The sequence below is a fragment of the Amblyomma mixtum genome, chromosome 3 (genome assembly GCF_055824585.1).
Source record: "Amblyomma mixtum isolate Tamu chromosome 3, ASM5582458v1, whole genome shotgun sequence".
In the NCBI taxonomy this organism is placed as follows: Eukaryota; Metazoa; Arthropoda; class Arachnida; order Ixodida; family Ixodidae; genus Amblyomma; species Amblyomma mixtum.
Genome location: NC_143014.1, coordinates 205,973,221 through 205,994,225, shown reverse-complemented (window position 1 = coordinate 205,994,225; position 21,005 = coordinate 205,973,221). Strand labels below are relative to the sequence as shown.

Sequence of the window (21,005 nt, the reverse complement as noted above, 5' to 3'; positions counted from 1 at the left end):
CCCTCACCTCTTTCTTTTCACTTCTACACGCTACCTGCTATCCTTTATGTCCGCTGCCCCAGCTCAGGTGCTCCCAGCAGCGATATCAGATGCCGGGGCTAGCAAAAATTCTTTTTCCTTCCATATTCAATGCATAATAAAAACCACTACTACTACTACTACGACACGGATCGCGCTGCAATGGTTCAAACATGGCAAGTCCCAGCAACATCGAGCACAAGCGACGACAACGACGATGTCAACAACCGTCAACGGCCAACAACAACGCGCCACTCAGCGCGTGTCGTTTACCGTTGGCGCGCTTTCCGAGCTGTGAAGGTGGGCCTTTCAAAGCCTCCTCGCCAGTCGGTCTGCTGTTCCCGGCACTACTGGTGGTCGGACGCTCTCTCGCTCGCTCACCCTGCCCTGCTGACCCTAAGCTGTGAGGAGGCATCGAGACCAGAGATGAGCTCCCCTTCCGTGGCTACCGTGGACGCCAACGCCGACGCGTACAACCTCATCACCATCTGGTCCGAGGCCGGTCTGCTCTTCACTGACCTTGAAGGCCGACAGCCGGCGTTCGCCCCCGGAGCCGCTTCCCGAGCCATGCCTGGACTGAGCAAGCAGAGGAAGGCCCGCCAGTTCTGCGACGTCGTCTTCAAGGCTACGGACGGAGAAGAGGTGTGGGCGCACCGGTTCGTCATGGCAGCCAAGTGAGCTAACGCTCTTTTCTTGCCCGAATGTCCTCTCGGACCGTTTCGCCTGCAGTGTTGCAGTGTTGAAGGTGTCCGTCACACATACTGTAACTGACGCAGGCTTTGGCCATTACTGACCCTTAGCGTGTACGTTATTCAAATGGTGGCGTTATTTATTCATTACCGGTTAACTCAAAGTCAAAACGAGGGCTCTGCGTCTGTTACATATTCAGTAAGACATTTTGAGCCCGTATGCCTTACGCATCCGATAACGGAAACATTCGGAGCCCATTGTTCATGAAGAATGTTCATGAAGAACTGAAGTGATATAGGAAGAATGTAAACTACGATTAAGATCGCCCGTCGTTAGTCTACATCGATCAGACGAAGCGTTTAGTTGGTATCTTTTTAGTTGGTTGGCGCATCTAGAAGTAAGAACGCGTTCCCGTTTAGTGCGCGGTCTTCTATAGCACAGCCACGAAAATTCATCAGGCTGACTCTTTGTTTTGTTTCTTTAGCGTGTACTATGGCAGCCAAGCAGAGCTACTTTGCTTCCTGTTTATTCATGTGAAGGGCTTTGCCTTTTTCGCGTTCCTCTCGCCGCCCCTCACACTGCAGGTTCTCCGGCTGCGGCAACCTCTTCAACGTAACCAGAGAGGCGATGACCAAAGACCAGGATCAGGAGAAGCAGGAGTGGATGCCACCCATCCGCGTGGTCGTGAGTGACATGAGCAGCGACATGCTCGAGCTGCTCGTCGACTTCGCCTACCAAGTGCCCCTCCACGGACGTATTGGGCTACACAACGTCGGTCAAGTGCTCGAGATGGCCGAGAAGTACAACGTGAGTTGGGGACATTGAACAAGACGGAGTCCAGCTGTGCACTGACAGTGCGCTGCTGGCGACACGGGATCAACTGCTTGACAGAAGGGTTGATGGATACCTGCTGTAACCTGTAGCATGGGGCAGCATGTAGATAGATACAACGGTAGATGAATGCACACGACAAGAACTAGCCCAGCCAGATGCCATGAACAGCTGCTGTTTGAGACGGAGGGAGCAAGGACAACAGGAGGCTGTTACGATAGCGAAGCTCACTGTCCCCATGCTGTGACTAAATGTGTTTGAAGATGGACACATGAAACAACTGACCTGCAGTCGGATATAACTCCAGGATAAAGCGGAACTAGACCCACCAAACTGCCATTCATGAAGTTTGGTAGTTTGGTGGGTCGAGTTACCATTATCCCTCAAGAGAAAAGTATACAACAGCTGTATCTTACCGGTACTCACCTATGGGGCAGAAACGTGGAGGCTAACAAAGAGGGTTCAGCTTAAGTTAAGGACAACGCAGCGAGCTATGGAAAGAAAATGATAGGTGTAACGTTAAGAGATCGGAAGCGGGCGGAGTTGGTGAGAGAACAAACGCGGGTTAATGACATCCTAGTTGAAATCAAGAGGAAGAAGTGGGCTTGGGCAGCGCTTGCGATACGAAGGCAAGATAACCGCTAGTCCTTAAGGGTAACGGAGTGGATTCCAAGAGAAGGCAAGCGTAGCAGGGGGCGGCAGAAAGGTGGGCGGATGAGATTAAGAAATTTGCAGGAATACGCTGGCCGCAACTGGCGAAGGACAGGGTTAATTGGAGAGACATGGGAGAGGCCTTTGCCCTGCAGTGGGCGTAGTCAGGCTGATGATGATGATGATGACCCACCAAGGAGACCTTCCTACCAATGGTATTGGCCTATTGCAACGTCGTTAAGGTCAACCACGTTTCACTTACCACGGCCGCTAATAGATGCGCGCTAAAACATGCGAGGTGGTTAAGTGCGACATCATGAGAATCGGTCGATGCCATTGGTTGCAGGGCCTCTTTTGAGTGCCATCTCTGGCTTCATTCTTGAGTTATATTAGACCAGTGTCGTCTCTAACGAAGCGACAAAGTGTGGCTTCAAATACTGGACGGGACCCACGGCAGCGGGAGAATTCCTACAGACGCTGGAACGAGAAGATTCGAACTGTCGTCACTGCAACTTACCGTGTCCAGAGAGGCAGTGTGTTAGTGCCGAGGCCAGAACCGCAAGGATAGCGACTGAACCGACATTCTCCTATTTGCCGAAATTAGGGTCGCTAAAAAGGGACGAAGAACAAGAGAGTAAGATGACAGAATAGTGACAGAAGACTGGAATGTTAAGTCGTTCTAATAAAGAATGGGTAATTAAGATAGGACACCGCACAGTACAAGATGACAGTAGGAGAAAGCTGTCTAGACTAGCGGTGAGGACGCTACGCCGCATCCCAAATTATGGGTGCTAAAGCATAGAGTGACAGAAAGAAGCACGATACTGTATCAAGCAGTTAGGATGCTTGCGGACTGTGGCTGTAACCATAATTGGTTCGTCTGTTTAAGCTTTCTAGTTTGCTTTGATTCTTTACGCCTATACGCTCGTTCCTGCTCGAAAGCAGAAGGCCGCTAGACCTAAGTGCTGAAATTCTGCACATCTGTGAGAAATATTTTGCATGCATGCATCGTCTTGAGTGTCATGCCTCGATGTATGCATGACTGAGGATATGAAAATCAATAAGTGTACAAAAAGGGTCGTACAACGTGTCGAGGCCGGAGGGAAGCCATCACCAGGGATACGAAGACGGGCCTCTTGTCATGCTGAGTGGCAGCTGACGTGTGCGGTGTTGTCACTTGCGGCATCACTGCTGGGGGCTTCGACTGTCGCAGACTGGTTATATGTGGCTCCCGGAGGTCCGATGCTGGTTGCCCCAAACCTTTGGCCCAGGTCCACCACGCAGAGAAGACGTATACAGGCGGAAAAGTTCAAACGGGTGACCTTCGGGTGTCTTGAATGTCTCAAGTGGCTCCTTCAGTGCAGCTGTGGTTGCGACGTCGTGAGAATGGGCGGGGTAGGTGTTGCGCGTCTGCTTATATTCCGGTCTCGAAAGAGTGCGAAGGATGACGGTTTAGGACGACACAAGTAGCATCCGAGGCTCAATAGGCTGACGGATGAAGAAACTGGTGGGAAGATCAGCAGAGTAGCACTCTTCCAAAGGTAGGATGAAAGCCATGGATCCCATGCTAGCAAGCAGACGTGGTTGTGTGACCAGTTTCGGCCTGTGCTCAGAAATGAGAACACGTAAGAGAGTGTGCCCGGCGCCGAGTCAACCAAAATCGCGCAGGACGGAGTAGAGATGCTCAGATGTTGGCGGTTGGCATACTTCTCGCGGACTGTGACGCATTCGGTCAAGCTAACCCATGGAATAATCTCAGAATGCGGGTAACAGGTAGCAATAAGCTACCGAAGCAGTACGAGTCTTTCAGAAAGGTGACAGAGCAATCTTGTGGTATGAGTCTACATTTCCGGGTGGACACACCATTATTCAGCAAATTAGACAGGCCAAGGCTGGTGGCTGCAGCAGATGGCCAGGCCCATAGGCTCTAGGTCTTCTTGCGCAAGGCTTGCTATCCTTGGGTAGTCTGTTTACCCATGGAACCGGAGAAACGTGAAGAAGACGTGATTGAGGCGTGTTGATCTATCATCAGCCTCTGCATACAGCGCATTCCTTCCCAGTATGTGTAGCAGCCCTTTGAGTCTCGCTTAACCTCGGGCACTTTGCGGGATGTGACCAACTGACGGTTTGTTGAGGACTCCAGGTGCAAACGTTTGCGCACATAGAACAAGTAGTGTAAAGGGTCGGTCCGGTCAGTCCCTTCGTTCACGAAGGTGCTGCTGTGGACAGAGTTTAAGCAGCCACGTCCGAACGGAGCATTGGTGCCAGCGTCGAGCCATTAAGCAGAGAGACAGGTCCATGAAGCACGACGCGCAGGGGTCAGCTGCGACGGAAGTGACCTTTCTGTACGCGTGCTAGAAGACATCGTGGATCGTGGAGTTACGACGACGATCAAACTGGGGTGGCTCGGGACCTTCGCCGGCATGAACCGAATACAGAAATCAGGAGCGTAGAGTCGCATAATCGGTGAAGAAACGGTTGCAAGGAGGGTCGGTTGCTGGACACTGCCCGTCGGAGGCAGCAGCGGCGTAACTTTCGTAGTCTCCATGGAGCGGCTCATCGTAGATGTCGACGAGCCAACGTGCAGGCGTTCAGCACGCTGGCAATCGGGAGAGACGTCAGTCTTAAAAGAGGAGGCCGGAAGACGAGGGTCTCGATGCACGGTGCTACCAAGCAGACGTGGTTCTGTGACCAGCTTTGTCCTGGACTCAGAAATGAGGAGAGATAGCGCAGCTATGGCTGCCCGGTGCCAAGCCAATCAACCAGCGCGATGAAGAGTTGAGATGCCCGGCTGCGTATTCGCCAACTGCAGCCTGTACAGCCACATGGCTTGAAACCACGGTGAATTGATCACGGTGACTGAAGATTGTCACTACGGCTTACCTAAAAGGGATAATAAATCCTATTAAACGGCGTTATATGGCACTAAGCATCACGATTTGCGACCTAAAAGGGAAAAAATTGTAAAGAGATGAATAAAAAAACAATAAAATTACAGTACAGAGAGCGTAGTCGAACGGCCGACCTTCCATACGCAACACGTGGCTCTAATCCACTGCGCCATAGCGGCGATGTCAAGCCGTCGTTCTGAATGAATATTTATAACCAGCCTTAATGTGGCTGCTACCTGCCGGTGGGCGGCGCTGTCATTGCTGGCTGTACCGGCTGCATTTGGCGAACACGCTGTCCCGGCTGTTGTCTGCGAGCGTGCGTCACGCGGACTGATGATGATGATGATGTCCTTAGGCTTAATGGCACATACCCACGGCTGCGCCCGCTCCTGTCGCTTCGTTCTCGTTGATCTGGGTCAGTCACAAGTTAAAAAAAAGAGAACATTAAGCGATGGCCCTTCCCGTGCATTCAAGTGATAAAATTGACCATGACAAAGATTGTTATTGAGAGATATAAACATGATGTCTTACACCATTCATGATTGCTCAGATGTTTAATATCTATTTGTTAGGACTGATGGAATCGATAAATGATATGCTATTTATCGATTTCCCAACGTCTAACCGTGTCACCCACGGGATGGTGGTGAAGCACCAGCGAGAGCACCTGGCTAGACCAATAGAACTTTTCTCAACAACGGCGATAAAACAAAAGATAACTTGTTACCGTGCAGCTACGAACTCGGCGACGTTATCATCAGTATCATCATCGCCACAAGTGTCCCCTTACCACAAGCAGCTGTGTTCCTGACACCGAACATTGCAGCCAAAGGCGTCATTCATTTCCTCTGCAGCCATGTCATGCTGTGCATATTTGCGTTTTTAAAAGCTGTCAAGGAAAGTCACGGCGTCCAGGCTACCGCTTCTGCCCTCCTGGAAACGTTAATGGCCAGAAATCAGGGATTAGGGAAATGAGGATGCCTGGTCTTGTTATTTTTAAGAGAGGCGGTTTACACGTCGATACCAGGACACGATCATGGACACTTGCGTGAACCAAGGGCCAAAAATGGGACCTATTTGGACTTCATGTTTCTGTGAAAATTGGAAGATGCAGCCGGTAATAAATACAAAAAGTTCCCAGAGTACACATGAGCATGCGATTTGCACGGTGCCTTAACGCACGTGCAACGAATCTTCCGTTCGACTGGATAGTGGACAGCTATGACGTTGCCCATTAATGCGCGCGTATAGAGTTTAGATGTAGGGGAACCTAGCTCATAATAATAGGGACATTACCATGCCACAAAAAGTTTTTTAACTTAAATAAGACAAAAGGCTTTTACCTGTAGATACTCTTTCCCACTTCGAGAAAAAAAAATTCTTCGCACTCCCTGGGCAGTCCTCGAAGTGATCTTCTCTGAAGACTCTTTTTTCAGACTTTTCGCTTTGTGCAATAACTCCTGAGCTTCATTAGAATTTTATTTCACTTCTATTCACTCTGATGACGCAGATAAGCAAGATTCGCGAACACTGCATCAACATGCTTAAGCAGAACCTGGAACCGGACTCCTGCATCGACACCTACCATCTGGCCCTCACCAGGGGATACAACAACCTTGCTACAGATGCCCTTCGCTACCTGATCCGACACTTCGATGAGGTGTGAACTCCAGGGCGAACTTCAGCGACACTACCCGGGTTGCGCGTTTAGGATGCTGTAAACCGAAATATGTTGAAGAACAAGCATACTCCACAGACGGGATAAAACTACAGTAAAATGGAACGTTGAGCTAGTTGGTGCGTCATATTTCTAGAAACAGTTCAAAATATACGGACAAGCAAGCAGATGGGACGACCGTTGACTGTTCACGTGCGAGAAAAAGTGCACATAAGACAAGCAGGCAGATGCTTGAACATACGATTAAGGGAAGACAGCGGTTCCTTGATTAGCGCTCCGTCCTCGAGCTAGGCACTTCATCACAAAAAATGTCGCCACGTATCCAGGCTTCGCCAGGCTTCGGTGTTCTGCAAGCAAAAAGATACAATAGCAAGAGTATTGAAAGAAGCATACCTTATCCACAAGAATCGTGACACGTGTGTAAGCACCCCGTCTGTTGTTATTCATGATTGTCAAATTTCCTATCTAGACGAGCCTGAATGAATTTCAGTGCTTGGTTTCTTATCTGCGAACATGCGCACTTGATCGCGAAATTCTACTTTTTTGTGATCTGCTGGAATAAATCCTTCAGTTGATGGTAAGCGTTGGTTCCATCTATTTGTCTGTCCGTGTCTTTGGCGCTGTTTCCACAAATACCGCGAGCTACACTTCAGCCGTGCAGTCTAAACAAATAGAATTGAATTTCAGCATATGCGTAAACTTTATCTTATTTTCTGCATTGCCTTATCTTCTTGTCTTACCTTATCTGTTATTAATGTCTAAATTCTTCGTTAACAGATGAATATGCAGATGCAAACCTATCGGGAAGGTTGCGAGAAGCATCATAAGAAAACTCGCTGGTTTACTTTCGAAGGCCTCACGCGGACCTGTTATGAGGGCAACCTGCTTACGCGCAACATTAGACGTCATATGTAGGTGGCAACACTCATACCTTCGACTTAATTGCATCGTTCAGTTGAAAAAGTCGTTTTTCTTTCTCTTGGCACAGGTCTGGGAGAACGATGAGCAGTTCCAGTCTCTCACCCCTGAGGAGCTGCGGACCATCCTGATGGACAACCGGCTACACGCGCCTAGCGAAGTGGACGATACTTTCCGCTCGATCCTCAAGTGGATATCCACAGACGTAGCGGAGCGGAAGAAGTACCTCGCCCAGCTTCTGCCCCTCGTGCGATTCGCGGGGTGCACCGTCTCGTGAGTTCCACGTCGCCCTAGGCCTACTTCCGCGGTGTGAGCGCTCTGATTGGCTTCGAAGCCGGAGGCAGAACAGCAGGCTGTACGGTTTTCCACAGTTGCCGGTAGTCAATAGACGCCTTTAGCATACCGTGTACCGTGTTACTCTTACCGGTACCGGAGTACCGGGAGCCCGCTGTTGGATAGATGCGGGTTAGGAGTCGTTGCTAGCTCGCTGCTTGATGAAACCGCGGTCAAGCTTCGAACCCGTTCCCACCACCACCAGGACATGAGTGCCGTCGAGTCAAAGAGTTTGGTGATGGGAGGAAGATTACTAGAGGGTTTATTTAAATTTTTACATCAAAGCGAATAGAAGTGAGACTGAAGTGAGACTCTTCTGCCGCATTCGTTGTCAACTTTTATATCCTTCTCGTTCCCTCAAGTCTCTAGGTTGAGGACGCCCACGAGGGAGTGGGAGGGGCCTAGAGCTTTCTCTTGTGCGCACAAACACAACGCCGCACTTAGGGTCACGCCCCCGTCACATGTTGAGTCTGAGGGAAAGAAGGTTGCCGTCGAGGTAGAGTCGACTGCGGTAGGTGGTTTCCGGCCAGCCGAAGGTTCCCGCGGGTCACCGACATCTGTTGTTCATCATATCACACCCGCCGCTCGAGGCCGGAACGCGAGGTCACGAAAAGGTCGGAAAGTGGTCCCTCGTCCTTGGAGATGTTCGAATGATGCCCGCCAGCTTGTCGCGGTGCTTGGCATGCCAAAGAGACACAGGAACCGAAGCCCTTTGTTCCCCGGCACGGTCACAGCAATTGGGGAAGATAACGTCCGTCTCCCCGCGGCGGCGGCGGCGTTCGACACGTGCGGACACTTCGGAAAGGGGATCTGGTTTTGCTTAAACTTCAGCCCCTTCGTTTTGGTCCTGCACTCCGACCGGGCAAACTCCATAATTGGAATCAGCTGTCTGAAGTTGCTCGCAGCCATATACAGCAGAAACAGGTGTGCTGGCTGGTTACAAACGAGACCCGCTGACGTCGATCTCAACACCACCCACTGCCGGTGAGCATACGCTCATTGGTCCCCATGCTGCAGGCGCGTGAGCAGCTGCCAGGTACCTGGCGCCATCTGGCGCCATCAAGGCGATTTTGCGCATGCGAACTGGCTGCGCGCAGGCTCCCGGTACTCCGGTACCGGTATGGGTAACGCGGTACACGGTATGCTAAAGGTGCCTATTAGGCAACTTTAGCGTGCCGCGTACCGTGTTACCGTTACTGCAGTACCGGGAGCACGTGCGCCGTCAGGGGCATGCGCAGATCACCTTGACAGCGCCAGATGGCGCTAGGTACCCGACAGCTGCGCGCGCACCTGCCGCATGAGGGCCAATTAGCGCGGACGCGCTAGAGGTTGGCGGGCTTTCGGTACTCCGGTAATCGTAACATGCTACGCGGTCTGCGAAAGGTGTCTTTTATCTAATTGCAAGTTATGAGCAACATCGCCCGGCCGCTAGTGGTCTTGACCAGCCCTAATTTGAGCTGATCTGCTAGCCAACCACTAGAGGCCAAAAACAAAAGCGCAAATAAACAGACAAAACCATCATTGTGAAGAGAATTTAAGGTTGGTTTTTAAGTCAGTTTAGCAACTTTAAACATTCCAAAACGAGCATTTATGCTGTGTGGATTGTTTTCTTTATTTTTTAATGAGTAGGGTTGTCAGATTTGGACTAGAAAATACATCTCACCATGCGAAATTTGCCTATGACCGGCAATTATTATTATTTCAATTAATTTTTTCTGTTCGTTTAGTTTCGATTTCGACACTCGAACGGTGACTATGACGTACAAGAGGACTTGAGGTCACGTGAGGTGTTGCATGTAAGAATTTCACCGTAATCGCTGCTTCGTCGTATTGGTTCGCCCTTGGAGCGGGAATGAAAACAAATTAACAGCCAGCTATTACGTAAGCTGTTACTTAGACTAGGTATGCGACCATAACCCCTCTCTTACGCCATAGCTATCACTCGCTTATTTAAACCAAATCTGAGACAACATGCGACAAGAAACTGACAAGCGATCTATGGGCCGATCTGAGGGAAACGTTTAGCATTAGTCTTTCATTGTTCTTTGTATGACACGGCAAATTGCACACACTTCTTTACATCAATATTTCTTGCAGACTTGTTTTTTTTTTGGGTGGAGTACGGGCGAGTTGGTTGCTCAAGTTAACGTGGTCACAGCGCGAAAACGACGTAAGGAAAGGGAGAACAGGACACACAGCCCTGACTTTCAACTCATGAGTTTATTCAAGGAAATAGTGAATACATACAGAAAACAAAGCATGACACCACAGGAGAAAGAGACCATGTGACTGAAAAGGATATATTTACAATCCATGGGATAGGTATTCTATTTTTTTCGTAGTTAACTAAATAGATGCGTAGCTCCAATATGTAGTCTGCAATCTTGAGAATAAAAGGCAGCATAATCTACCAGGGACGATTTGTCAATGCGCCTTAAGCGTTTTATCGATCACTACATGACTGACCATTCAGTTTTAAGCTTTTCTTTTTCTCTCGAGCAGAGAGTTCGACCGGGTCGTCACCGATCCTCAAGTCCAGGGTGACGGAGACAGCCTCAAAGTCCTCAATGCGATCCATCAGGTCGGTTGCTGGTCTGCATCAAGGTGGTTTACCTCTGTCTTAGAAACAAAGTGAACCTAAGGGATTTCGTCTGTGCTTTGTATATTCTTCACGCTCTCGTTCTCATTGGGCTAACAAAGTATCAGTGACAGCTGTGCCGTCAGCCTCTCCGCTTTTTCTTAGTAAGCGTGCGCATTTCCAGGCCCACATGGTCAGCATGACGACAGATGACGCAGTCCCAAAAGCGCCAAGCTCAATGCTGTACAGAAAGAAATATGCCCACGATGATGACTCGTGTGCAGTGGGTGGTAAATATGACGAAAAGAACTGAGGATATTCTGCAGAATGAAGAAGTATCCACACAGATGTCGAAGCAGACAGAATAAGTATCTTAAAAAAAAAAAACCAACAAAAGACAAGATGCTATGCCAAGTATTTTCCATGGTTCTAGACCAACTAACTGAAATGTCGGTTTTACTACAAGAATTGTCCACAACGCTTCAGGGTTTGGGGTAACGAAGGTAACGTGAGTGGATCCGCGGTAGATGTTGGTTATAAACGGTTAGACTGATGGCTTAAAAGCAGGTCAGTAAGCAATATATATAAGTTTACAACTGAAAACCGTCACAGAGTTAAAACCAGCATAACCTGTACTTAAAAAGGACAAAATTCAAAGTAGCTGTTTTTAAGGTTGAAAGACTGGAAAAAAATTTACACAGAAAAAAGTGACGAGCCTTGCGGCTCACGTCATCACCCTGTACCCAAACTGGCAGAGTGCTTTCAGCATTCATTCATCCAGCCATCCACCTGCTCCCGGGCTCATATACTCGTTGAGACTGAGGTAGTCTGGAAGTTTTTTTTTTCAATATTTCATTTCCCTACGCATGGAAAACCGTAAAGCGCGAAGAGATAACGAACTCTTTAACCTGGGAGTGGTTTCAGCAGCCTATTTCTCAGCGCATGAAAAAAGTTATTCGCAGCGTCAGACTGCACGGCTTCGCTGCCATCTTTTCGTGTACAATAGATGTGCTCGTTATAGCCGATACGGAGAACAGATAACCAAAAGTAGCTTTTGGTAGCGGAGTGGATTCCAATGAGAGAAACGTGGGAAATACGACACTACGGAATTTGCCATGATAGGGCGGCTACAGCTGCTGTAGTACAGGACTCCGAGTTCAGTGTAAGAGGTCTTTATCCAAATGTAGATGAAACGTGCCTATTACTTCGTTATAGCCGTAGCTTCGTTATAGCCCGTGTTGACCGAGCTTCCAAGGGGAATCGCTATTCCTTCGTTATATTCATTATTTAGTTATAAACTGTTTATTTATTACGAGGTTCGACTGTACATATGCAGACCAGCCTGCACTGTATTTGTGTCCTTATTATTCCGCACTGAATGAATTGCTTTGATGAATATGAATCGAGTTCATGAGGTGATGGCCGAAGACCATGGTCTGGGCTGTTCTTGATGCCGCATTCCCCGCACAGTCGCTGACTCGCCAGTCGATGGCGCTGGGCGAGTGTGCTGGCGTCGACCTGTCCTCGAAGGTGTGGCTCACCCCGCGCATCCCCAAGGACATCCTGTTCCTGTTCGGGGGCTGGACGTCGGGTGCGACCAACAACATGCACGCCTTCAACTGCCGAACCGGTGCCTGGCGCCTCCTGGGAAACCAGTACACCACGCCCCGGTATGCAAAGCGCATTTTTATTGCAAAAGCAATACTACGCTCATGAACGGCCTTTCGCGTAGCGGCGGCCGGTAGCCACGCTTGACCTTTAGAATGACCTCTGACGTCACACCAGGGTGAGAGATGGGCTACCCAGTCGAGTCGTCGCGCAGCGGCGGTCGGTAGCCACGTGTGACCTTTGACGGCGTGCCATGCCTAGTGATGTTATAGCATGACGTCATGCCAGGGTGAGAGATTGGCTGCCAAGTCGAGTCGTCGCGCAGCGGCGGCCGGTAGCCACGCGTGACCTATAGACGCGGCGTACTGCGTTCCTTTTTTAGACGCGGCGCGCCGCGTTCCTTCCGTTAGAGGCGCTGCGCTCGCTTTCGCAACCTACCAGGCTTAACCAAAGCTAAGCCCCCGACAATTATTTTATGCTAACATGCGCGTTCCCCCTTCTTCTTGAAGAAGTTCTGTCTGCACCGTGAAATGGGCGAATTGTTTCATGTTCTCAAGGAGAATAATGTAACAGACCCCCCCTTATAAAAACGGTCTATAGACAGTCAATAGACTTCTTATAGGCTCTATTGCCTTCCTATAGATATTTATTTTTGTCTATTCATAGTATATAGTCTGCTAAAAGTATATGACCATAAATCTGTGGATTGTCTATAACATTTGTATTAGCTATAGACTGTTCTCTAGGATTTGTCTATTAGAGTTCATAGACTTTATAGACAGAAGTTATAGACAGTCTATAAACTGTCTAAAAATTTGGTGATGGTGCAGACAAAAGAACTTCTCTAAATGTTGGTCAGCGCACTAAGGCCCCCCCTCCCTCATCTTCTCTACGTTGTGCTTCCACACACTCACGCTATGTCAGCCTCTCCTTGGCATTCTAATGCGCATGCTCACAACTTAAGCGTAAAAAATCGCTTGCAGTAAAAGACCCACCTACGAAGCCCATGAAACAAAAGTGATCCAAATGCAAATGTGATGCGCCTCTTTCCTTTTCACTGGCCACATGCTTCTGGGTTCTGTCAATGATGTGACGACCAATGAGGCCAAAACAGACTGCGTCATATGGGTCCTTGTTACAAAGTTTTGAGGGCACTAAGACGACAAACGGAAAGAAGTGGACGAACAAGTCGGTGAATTAGTGCAATGTTACTCTCTACTTCTGTCTGTCCGTCGTTTTAGCGCCGCAAAATACATAACTTAAGGAAATAGCCCACACGGCAAAACCTTGTTTCTTTTACCATAACTTCTGGGTTATGCGGTCGTCGGCGCAATGTGCTTTCCTCCCCCGCAGGGCGTACCATGGCGCGGCGGTTCTTAACTCTTGCATTTACATCGTGGGCGGCTTCAACGGCCGCGAGTGCTACCACTCCGTCGTCTGCTTTGACGTCAACCTGAACCGATGGAGCCACAAGGCCAACATGATGCAAGCCCGCTGCTATGTCAGCGTCGCCACACTGCAGGCAAGGCACTACGAGAGCGAAGGCAACCAGATCTCTCTGGCATCTGCTCTTGTCCTTCCCAGTTTTAACGCGATTCTCGTCATTATAGCGAAACGAAGCATGCTCAACGGCCCTCTGGACAAGCCATTCGTCAGGGATGGCCTTTCTACAAATAGTGGTCCAGCAACGCCGGCTGCAGCGAGAAAGGCATACACGACGACCATGCATTTCAAATCGATATCACTTCAAAGATGTCGATTACGAAACTCTGAATCCGTCAAAACCAGGCATATTCCGCTGGCAGTGCTATGTAGTTTAGTAGGGTGAATCAAGAGCGAGTTAGTAACCTTTTGAGGCTCGAAATTTTATTCAAGCAGCTGAACGCTCAGACTATAGTTTACAGAGAATAAAACAAATGAGGTGTCGGAAAGAATTTGGCTTTATTTAAAATTAGCATGATGAGGAGTTGGCCCCTGCAGAGCTTCTCTTCGATGTTCTAAATCTCACATCCACAAGCCATTGCTATGCACTGTAGATGAAGTATGCGATAGGCTGACCTAGAAATATGCTAACAATCAGTTGTCGTTCACCTCTTTCAACGTGCGACGGCTGGTAAACCGGACCCTTTCAGTGTGTTTCCCGAACAAAAAGAAGGGAGGGCGGCCGCCTGTTCTCTTTATGTTATGACGTTCAAATTGCCTTGTCTTACAACAGATGATAACAGAAAGATCAAAGCTTGTGTGGTATGCGAGAAAAAAAAAAAATTGAGGTGTTTCTCTGCAGAAACGCTGCGAAGCAACTGGGAACTTTCTCCAGTACTCTAAACAGAATGGAGTAAAAAGGGTGTAAACTGTCCTCTAGCGCACACCCTTCTTTAAAGAGTATGTATTCTCTTTTTACTGCCATATACGTGTATTCGTGTTTAGAGCGTGTGACGCACGACAAGTCCTCCCTTTGTGCTAAAAGGGCTTAAAAGAAATTCTGATGATGATGATGACGTTGGTGAACCCTTTTCTTCATGTACCTGGTCTCTGCCTGGATTTCTCGTCTCGTCGCAGGGTCTAATCTATGCCATGGGTGGCTTTGATGGCCGCCTGCGGACTAGCAGCGTCGAACGCTACGACGCCAAGAAGAATCAGTGGACCCAGGTTGCACCCATGAATGACGTCAGAAGCGACGCTGCTGCCACGACGGCTGCAGGACGAATCTACATGTGAGCTTGGGGGAATGAATGTGATTTAGCGAAACTGGACATGCTTGCAACTGAAGGTCAGCTCGGCCGACAAGCAGAGGTTTTCTCGCCAAAGTAGTGCAGATCGATAGCTGGACGTCACGCAAAGAAACACTGTCATTAGGAGAAGAATATAATTTTCTGAAAGTATATTGAATGTCCCGTTGGCTTCACACAACTTGACTTGTTTTTGGGAGCTTTCTGGAGGGAAATGCTATTATTTATTGTTGAGCAGATATTTTGCCTCTCGTGTTAGAACAACGAACTAGCTCTGGTGTGGGATATTACTCTTACTCTGGTGTGGGATATTAGGGGAATAAGGCTTTGGGAAGTATATGGGGGAGGAAAATAAGAAACAAAGGCGTCTAAAAAAAATTAAAGCATGTCAGTCATGAAATTGGGAAGCGGGCACTTCATGTTAAAATATAAATTCCATTTGCACTAGTGCTTAGCCAATAGGCTGTATTTTAAACTGGTGAAGTGTTCTCTGGTGGCATGTTACATCAAAACCGGTTACAGTCGGTGAACTGATTCGCTACCACTTTCCGTATGTATGTCTTGCTCTAAACTGTGTTGAACGTTGCCCTCAACCGCGCTCAGCCAACATCCACTGCAGAAGACACGCATATACTACGGACATGCAATTATTTTGTTGTGTTGTGTTGGGTTTTATGGCACATAGGGGACATGCAATTAGGCCTGCCCTTCGATATAGGTGGGTACTCTATCACACGAAAGCGGTTGATCGATCTAGTTAGTGTTCAGTTGATATCATAGGAACACTAATGTTCAGACACGGACAAAGGGACGAAATGGACGAAGGGAAAAAGAAATACTCGCCCACGCTCATCCCGTGATCTCAGCTATATTACAGCAGCTTGCCTGCTCTTAGCTATGCACCTAACTTCCTGCCACCTCATGGGGTACTTTTCCTTCCCTTGAAATATATTCTCCTACCCTGAAAGGCCGGCGGTCATGTGCTCTTCATAATATTTGGTCGCATAAAACCCATTTCTTTTTTATTTTAGCTAGGACATCATCAACCGGCATTGCTTCTCTAGTCCACGTCGCTGTCTTTCTGTCTCTAACAGTCGCATCACTTGAGGTTCCATTTTATATTGCGGTGGGTGGGGGTGGATAGGTTGGCCACACTTGGCTCAGAACAGGGCTAATTGGCCATCACTTTTATAGGCCTTTGTACAGCTGTGGAGGTAAGAGGGCTGCTACTGATAAGTAGCCGGGTATGCTTGTGTAATGTACAGCTCACAACCGAGATGGCGCCACGTACACGCCCGGTTACGGGTTTTGGCATGCGTTCTTGAGAGCGGGTGCATATAGTATCCTTGAGGGTTGGGCGTGGTACGTAGAATGCATATTAAAAGCTTCGCCCCATCGATTGCTTTCTTCTTCTCGGCTCAGCGTGGGTGGCTTCACGGGTCGGGAAGTGCTGGACACGGTCGAGTGCTACGACCCGTCATCGAACACATGGACCAGGGTGCTGACGATGTCCACGCCTCGGAGCGGTGTCAAGGTCGCCACGCACAAGGATATCATCTACGTGATCGGTGGTTACAACGGCGTCACGCGTCTGTCCACAAGTACGCTTTTGATTTGTGACCACGCTTCTTGGATTACAAAGCGAGACAAGGTGAAAGGGAACTTGTGGTCTTAGTAGTAACGGTTTTGGTCCAATGGCTCAGCGGCAACCAAGAAGGCAATGCGCTAAACTCCAGCTTGTGATGTACAGCAGTGAAGCGTTGAAGCAATAACGCAAAATTCAAAGGATACAGCTGTTTCATTAAAATAGGTGTGCATGAAAATAAGCGTATAAAACAAGTCAATGTCGCAAAGGAAGGTGTTCATCCTGCTGGGGAAAAAAAACAGCGCTGAGACGAGGGACTAAGAAAGAAGAAGACAACAGGACCGGCGCTTTGTCCTCCTTTGTCCTTTCTTTGTCCCTCGTCTCAGCGCTGTTTTTTCCCATCAGTATGTACCAACTAGCTCAACTCTCCGTTTTGCTGAAGGTGTTCATTTGGAATCCTGTGGCTCTGAACAAAAAAGTTTCGTTTTTTATTGCCCTCTTCAACGCTTTATCATTTGCGTTAGTTTTAGAACCACCGTGTTGGAAGAATCTTGCCGTTTGTCCGTATGAAGCCTCTGTTGGCAGTAGGAAAGGTGGAGAGAGGGAACGTGGGAGAGGGTGGGAATCAATGGGTGGCTGGTGACGAAGAGGAGAGGGAGATTTCCTTCTCCACTCTCAGGGAAGTGGGAAAACGGGAGGGATAGCGAATAGAGGGTGGAAGGCGACGGGTGGCAGGTGGGGATAGTGCAGCGAGGGCTTGGCGTGTCGCGCCACTCGCTCGCATGGTCTGAACCCTTTAGCGGCGGCTGCTGCTCCGTCTGTGGCGCGCATTAGTGCTAACGCGTACTCTGCCACATCAGTCCCATTGATCGTCTAAACTTTATTCATGCACGTTAGCTAGTCCATTAATTTGTATCCATCCATATAAGGCAGGTGCCCAGCGTGACAAACGCAGCGAGGGACAAGGGTAGAGGAAAGAAAAGGGGGCCTTTAGACGTCATGAGTGACGTGCTTATGTTTGGACCAATCAGTGATCGTCATTATGAGCGTTCAGCGTGAGAACGGTACTGTATACGCTCGAAAAGTGGCCTTGACAGGTGTCGGATCTATTCTATCCTTCTATCCTCATGTTCTCGCGAGGCCTCTACACCATTCTCGAAAAACCCATCTCCCTCCCTACAACAACTATTTCTTGTATGCCATCCTGCTTACCGCCACCTACAAGTGGCAACAGTCTGTCATCAGAACAAACTAATACTTTTTCCCTCTCCTTCATCCGTGTTTCTCTTTCCAGTGGAGCAGCTCGACACCAGAAGGGCTCGTTTCTCCGAGCTGCCCAGCATGAGCCAAGCCCGGAGTAACTTCGCCGCTGTCGTCCTTGAAGGGTTTATCTACGCGATAGGAGGCTTCAGCGGTGTGTATACGCGCGCTATTCACGTCTCTTGCGCATGCGCACGAGACAAAGAACGCAGAGCATTCATCAAAGCGGCTCAGTCAGCCCATTCAGTAGGTGGACGTATATATAGACCCCACTGAATCAATCGGGTCGCCGCAAAGAGCGGAAGTAATGGGGGGGGGGGGGGTTCTATGGTATTCAGTCTGGTCAAGACATACATGTATGAAGTATAATCGAACTGTCATACGTATCTGAAATCTATATTTCAAGATAATTATTTGGGAACCCTTCCACGAGGAACACGAGGACAAGACAAGTACGACAAGCAGCTCACATTTTGCCGCAGATTCTTTATCTGCCGTCTTATTTGCGCAATACTGCTGAGCGAACAAGGCTTATAGGGTAGCCCCGGAGTTATTCGACGGCCACGTATGCTGACGAAGAATTTATGTGGGAGGTTTTAGTGTGCAGCTAGCTTTCATCCTGTAGACATGTAGTTGCCAGAATAGAAAAAAAAAGATTTCTTTTTCTGCTTTGAATTCACGTATGTTTGTGCCGAAAGAAGTGAGCCAAATTCAAGGCAAAAGAAACTGAGCCTTGTGTGGCATAGAGTGGGTTAGAAAATTATATGGCGAAAGTCATGTTAGAAGGCGTTCGGGAATTTTCTCGGGTATGGTCACAGGACGTGTTTAGTTAGAGATCGGTGGGAATTATACATTTCTTTATCTCGCTTGCAGCAAGCTTAGCCTCTCTGATTATGATGGTGAGGATGACATTCAGCCTACATTTTTGCTCATTGCTTTAGGACCATCCCAAATCCTTAAGAGATTCCATTGTGCCGTCTTTGCCGGAAGTAGCCTAGCAACAAGGTTTGTTTCATATCCGTGTAGTGGAGCACTTATCCCACCTCTTAAGCTTTAAAGGCATCTAACGTAAACTGAAACATTATCCTCTCCTTTTGAGACATTTTGGTGTTTAGGGACGCCGTAAAGATTCCACTATACGGCTGAGAAGCAAACCCCGTTACTTGTTTAGTTTTGGCAAAGATGGTATATTGTAGATTTATGAATTGTTGATAACTGATTCATCTCAGCACCTGATTTAGAAATACATCCTCTGGAAACGGGCAAGGGTTGCAAGCTGATACGCTTTGCATGACACCCGCTTCACTACGCTTGCATTGCTCAGAGGCAATGGCGGAACAGATGCAAACAAGGCGAATACTTGTACATGTACAAAAATGAAGATGCAAGTGCAACCCAAGGCCATGGAAGCATCTCAAGACAGATAAAAAACAAAGCAATACATTCCAATACATTACAAAACGTTGCCATCTTATTATGCGAAACATAAGGAGCTCGTTGGCTCGTTTGGCGACGTCCAGTGTCACAGCTGGGTAGGTGCCAAGTTTGATTTGGTTTGGTTAATGGGGTTTAACGTCCCAAAGCAACTAAGGCTATGAGAGACGCCGTAGTGGAGGGCTCCGGAAATTTCGACCACCTGGGGTTCTTTAACGTGCACTGACATCGCACAGTACACGGGCCTCTAGAATTTCTCCTTCAAAGAAATTCCAGCCGCCGCGGCCGGGATTGAACCCGCGTCTTTCGGGTCAGCAGCCGAGCAGCATAACCACTGAGCCACCGCGGCGGCTGTAGGTGCCAAGTGTCAGGTCACGTGACCACATATGGTGGGTTCGTATGACGAGGTGTACGACTAAGCATCACACTTCATACGCGGTCGTGACAAACATGTAATGTGACGTCGTACAACCGAAACCGACAACCGGTAGGGACGTTACTGACCAGAAAATGAGAGCTGGGAGTGACGTCAGCAAACCGGAAGTTTTGAAAAACGCCTCGATGGGCTCCTTGTGCTGCAGCAACTCACGCTGGGAGGTGTCTAGGCGTCCATTCGTTGCCCATAATCACTACTGCGATTGTTTCGTTCGGTTTCAGGTTTGTTTATTGCTTACTAATAAGCTCCTCAAAAGGGGTGGTTCAGAAAGCAATAATTAATGACGCGCACCTTTAGTGATTTATTTCCGCCTTCACCGCCCCACTAGGAATGACGACCGTGTCTCTGGTCGAGCGGTACGACATCAAAGGCCGTAAATGGTATCCGGCTCAACCCATAAATATGAACTGCAGTGCCTCGACGGCAAGCATCGTATACGATGTAGCCAATCCGGGTGAGTATATGCCTACTTTACCATACTTTCGTGTAATATACCTCTCAGCAGAAGAATTCCCGATCGCAACTGAACCGCATTGACGAAACTTCTATACCTAATTCGTGTTCACTGCAGTGCTAAAATGCAATTCAGCTTCATCAAAGAAGCAATAAAGTAATTAATCGCGATAGACTGTTCAGTCATATAGTACCTCTGAGGGCGAATGATATTAGTTGGCATTTTATTTGCAAAGGTAGATATTCCACAGGTCAATTCCTCGGCTTGCTTGCTAGAATATTGCGAGCATATCTAATGCGTCGCTAAAGTGAATTTCATCTGCTGCTGAATGTTGTACAGTAAATGTCAAAGGTCACCATTGGGCCTTCATTATGTGAACTAGTGCCTGTAATGTATGATATATATTGCATGCCATCGGTTGACTTTGTCACTTTGTGTGCACTTGGCACCAGTATTTCCTTTTTTTCGGAATACTTTCTGTAAATATTATTATCATCCTTATTTTTATACTTTCCCGACTTAAACGAGACATTTTTCTTTGTAACACTAGTCGCGAAGGCATTTTTCTAAGTTCGTTTTGGTTTGCATTAGAGCTTTGATGTCTCAAACAAAGTAGCTCGTTCGAGAGCACCGGAAATACGAAGGGTGCGCCTCAGAACGCGTGGCAAATAAAAAAAAGAAACAAAAAGAGCCTTCTAAAAAATTTTCCCAAAAAAAAAGAGACGTACAAATTTATTTTCGAAAGGAGTGCACGACGTCGAAGATCTGACCTGTACTGTCCATCTGAGTCCTACTTAACATGATGAGTGGCTTTTCCTTGAAGGTTACAAGAAAAATAAGTGTAGCGGAACCTAGTGGACATTTTCAGCAGCTAAAATCCTCCAAAATTTATCGGCTGAGAGGAGTGGTGG

At 48.2% G+C, this 21,005-nt stretch overlaps 1 protein-coding gene across 1 annotated transcript; it reads left to right on the top strand.

Moving 5' to 3' along the window:
* The first annotated feature begins 444 nt into the window (after nt 1-444).
* On the top strand, nt 445-20,177 carry LOC149353410 (kelch-like protein 10). The gene is made up of 11 exons (XM_089575818.1): nt 445-692; nt 1,293-1,515; nt 6,592-6,741; nt 7,748-7,950; nt 10,513-10,591; nt 12,059-12,258; nt 13,550-13,718; nt 14,756-14,910; nt 16,348-16,526; nt 17,805-17,924; nt 19,969-20,177. Exons 1-11 carry the CDS (start codon nt 445-447, stop codon nt 20,175-20,177), a joined length of 1,935 nt encoding a protein of 644 aa, XP_089431944.1.
* The last annotated feature ends 828 nt before the right edge of the window (nt 20,178-21,005 follow it).

Excerpts from the sequence above, each read along its gene's own strand:
- LOC149353410 (XM_089575818.1), top strand. The coding sequence starts at position 445 with ATGAGCTCCCCTTCCGTGGCTACCGTGGACGCCAACGCCGACGCGTAC. Across the intron at positions 10,592-12,058 it reads TCCTCAATGCGATCCATCAG|TCGCTGACTCGCCAGTCGAT; the intron begins GTCGGTTGCTGG and ends TTCCCCGCACAG. Across the intron at positions 16,527-17,804 it reads CGTCACGCGTCTGTCCACAA|TGGAGCAGCTCGACACCAGA; the intron begins GTACGCTTTTGA and ends TTCTCTTTCCAG.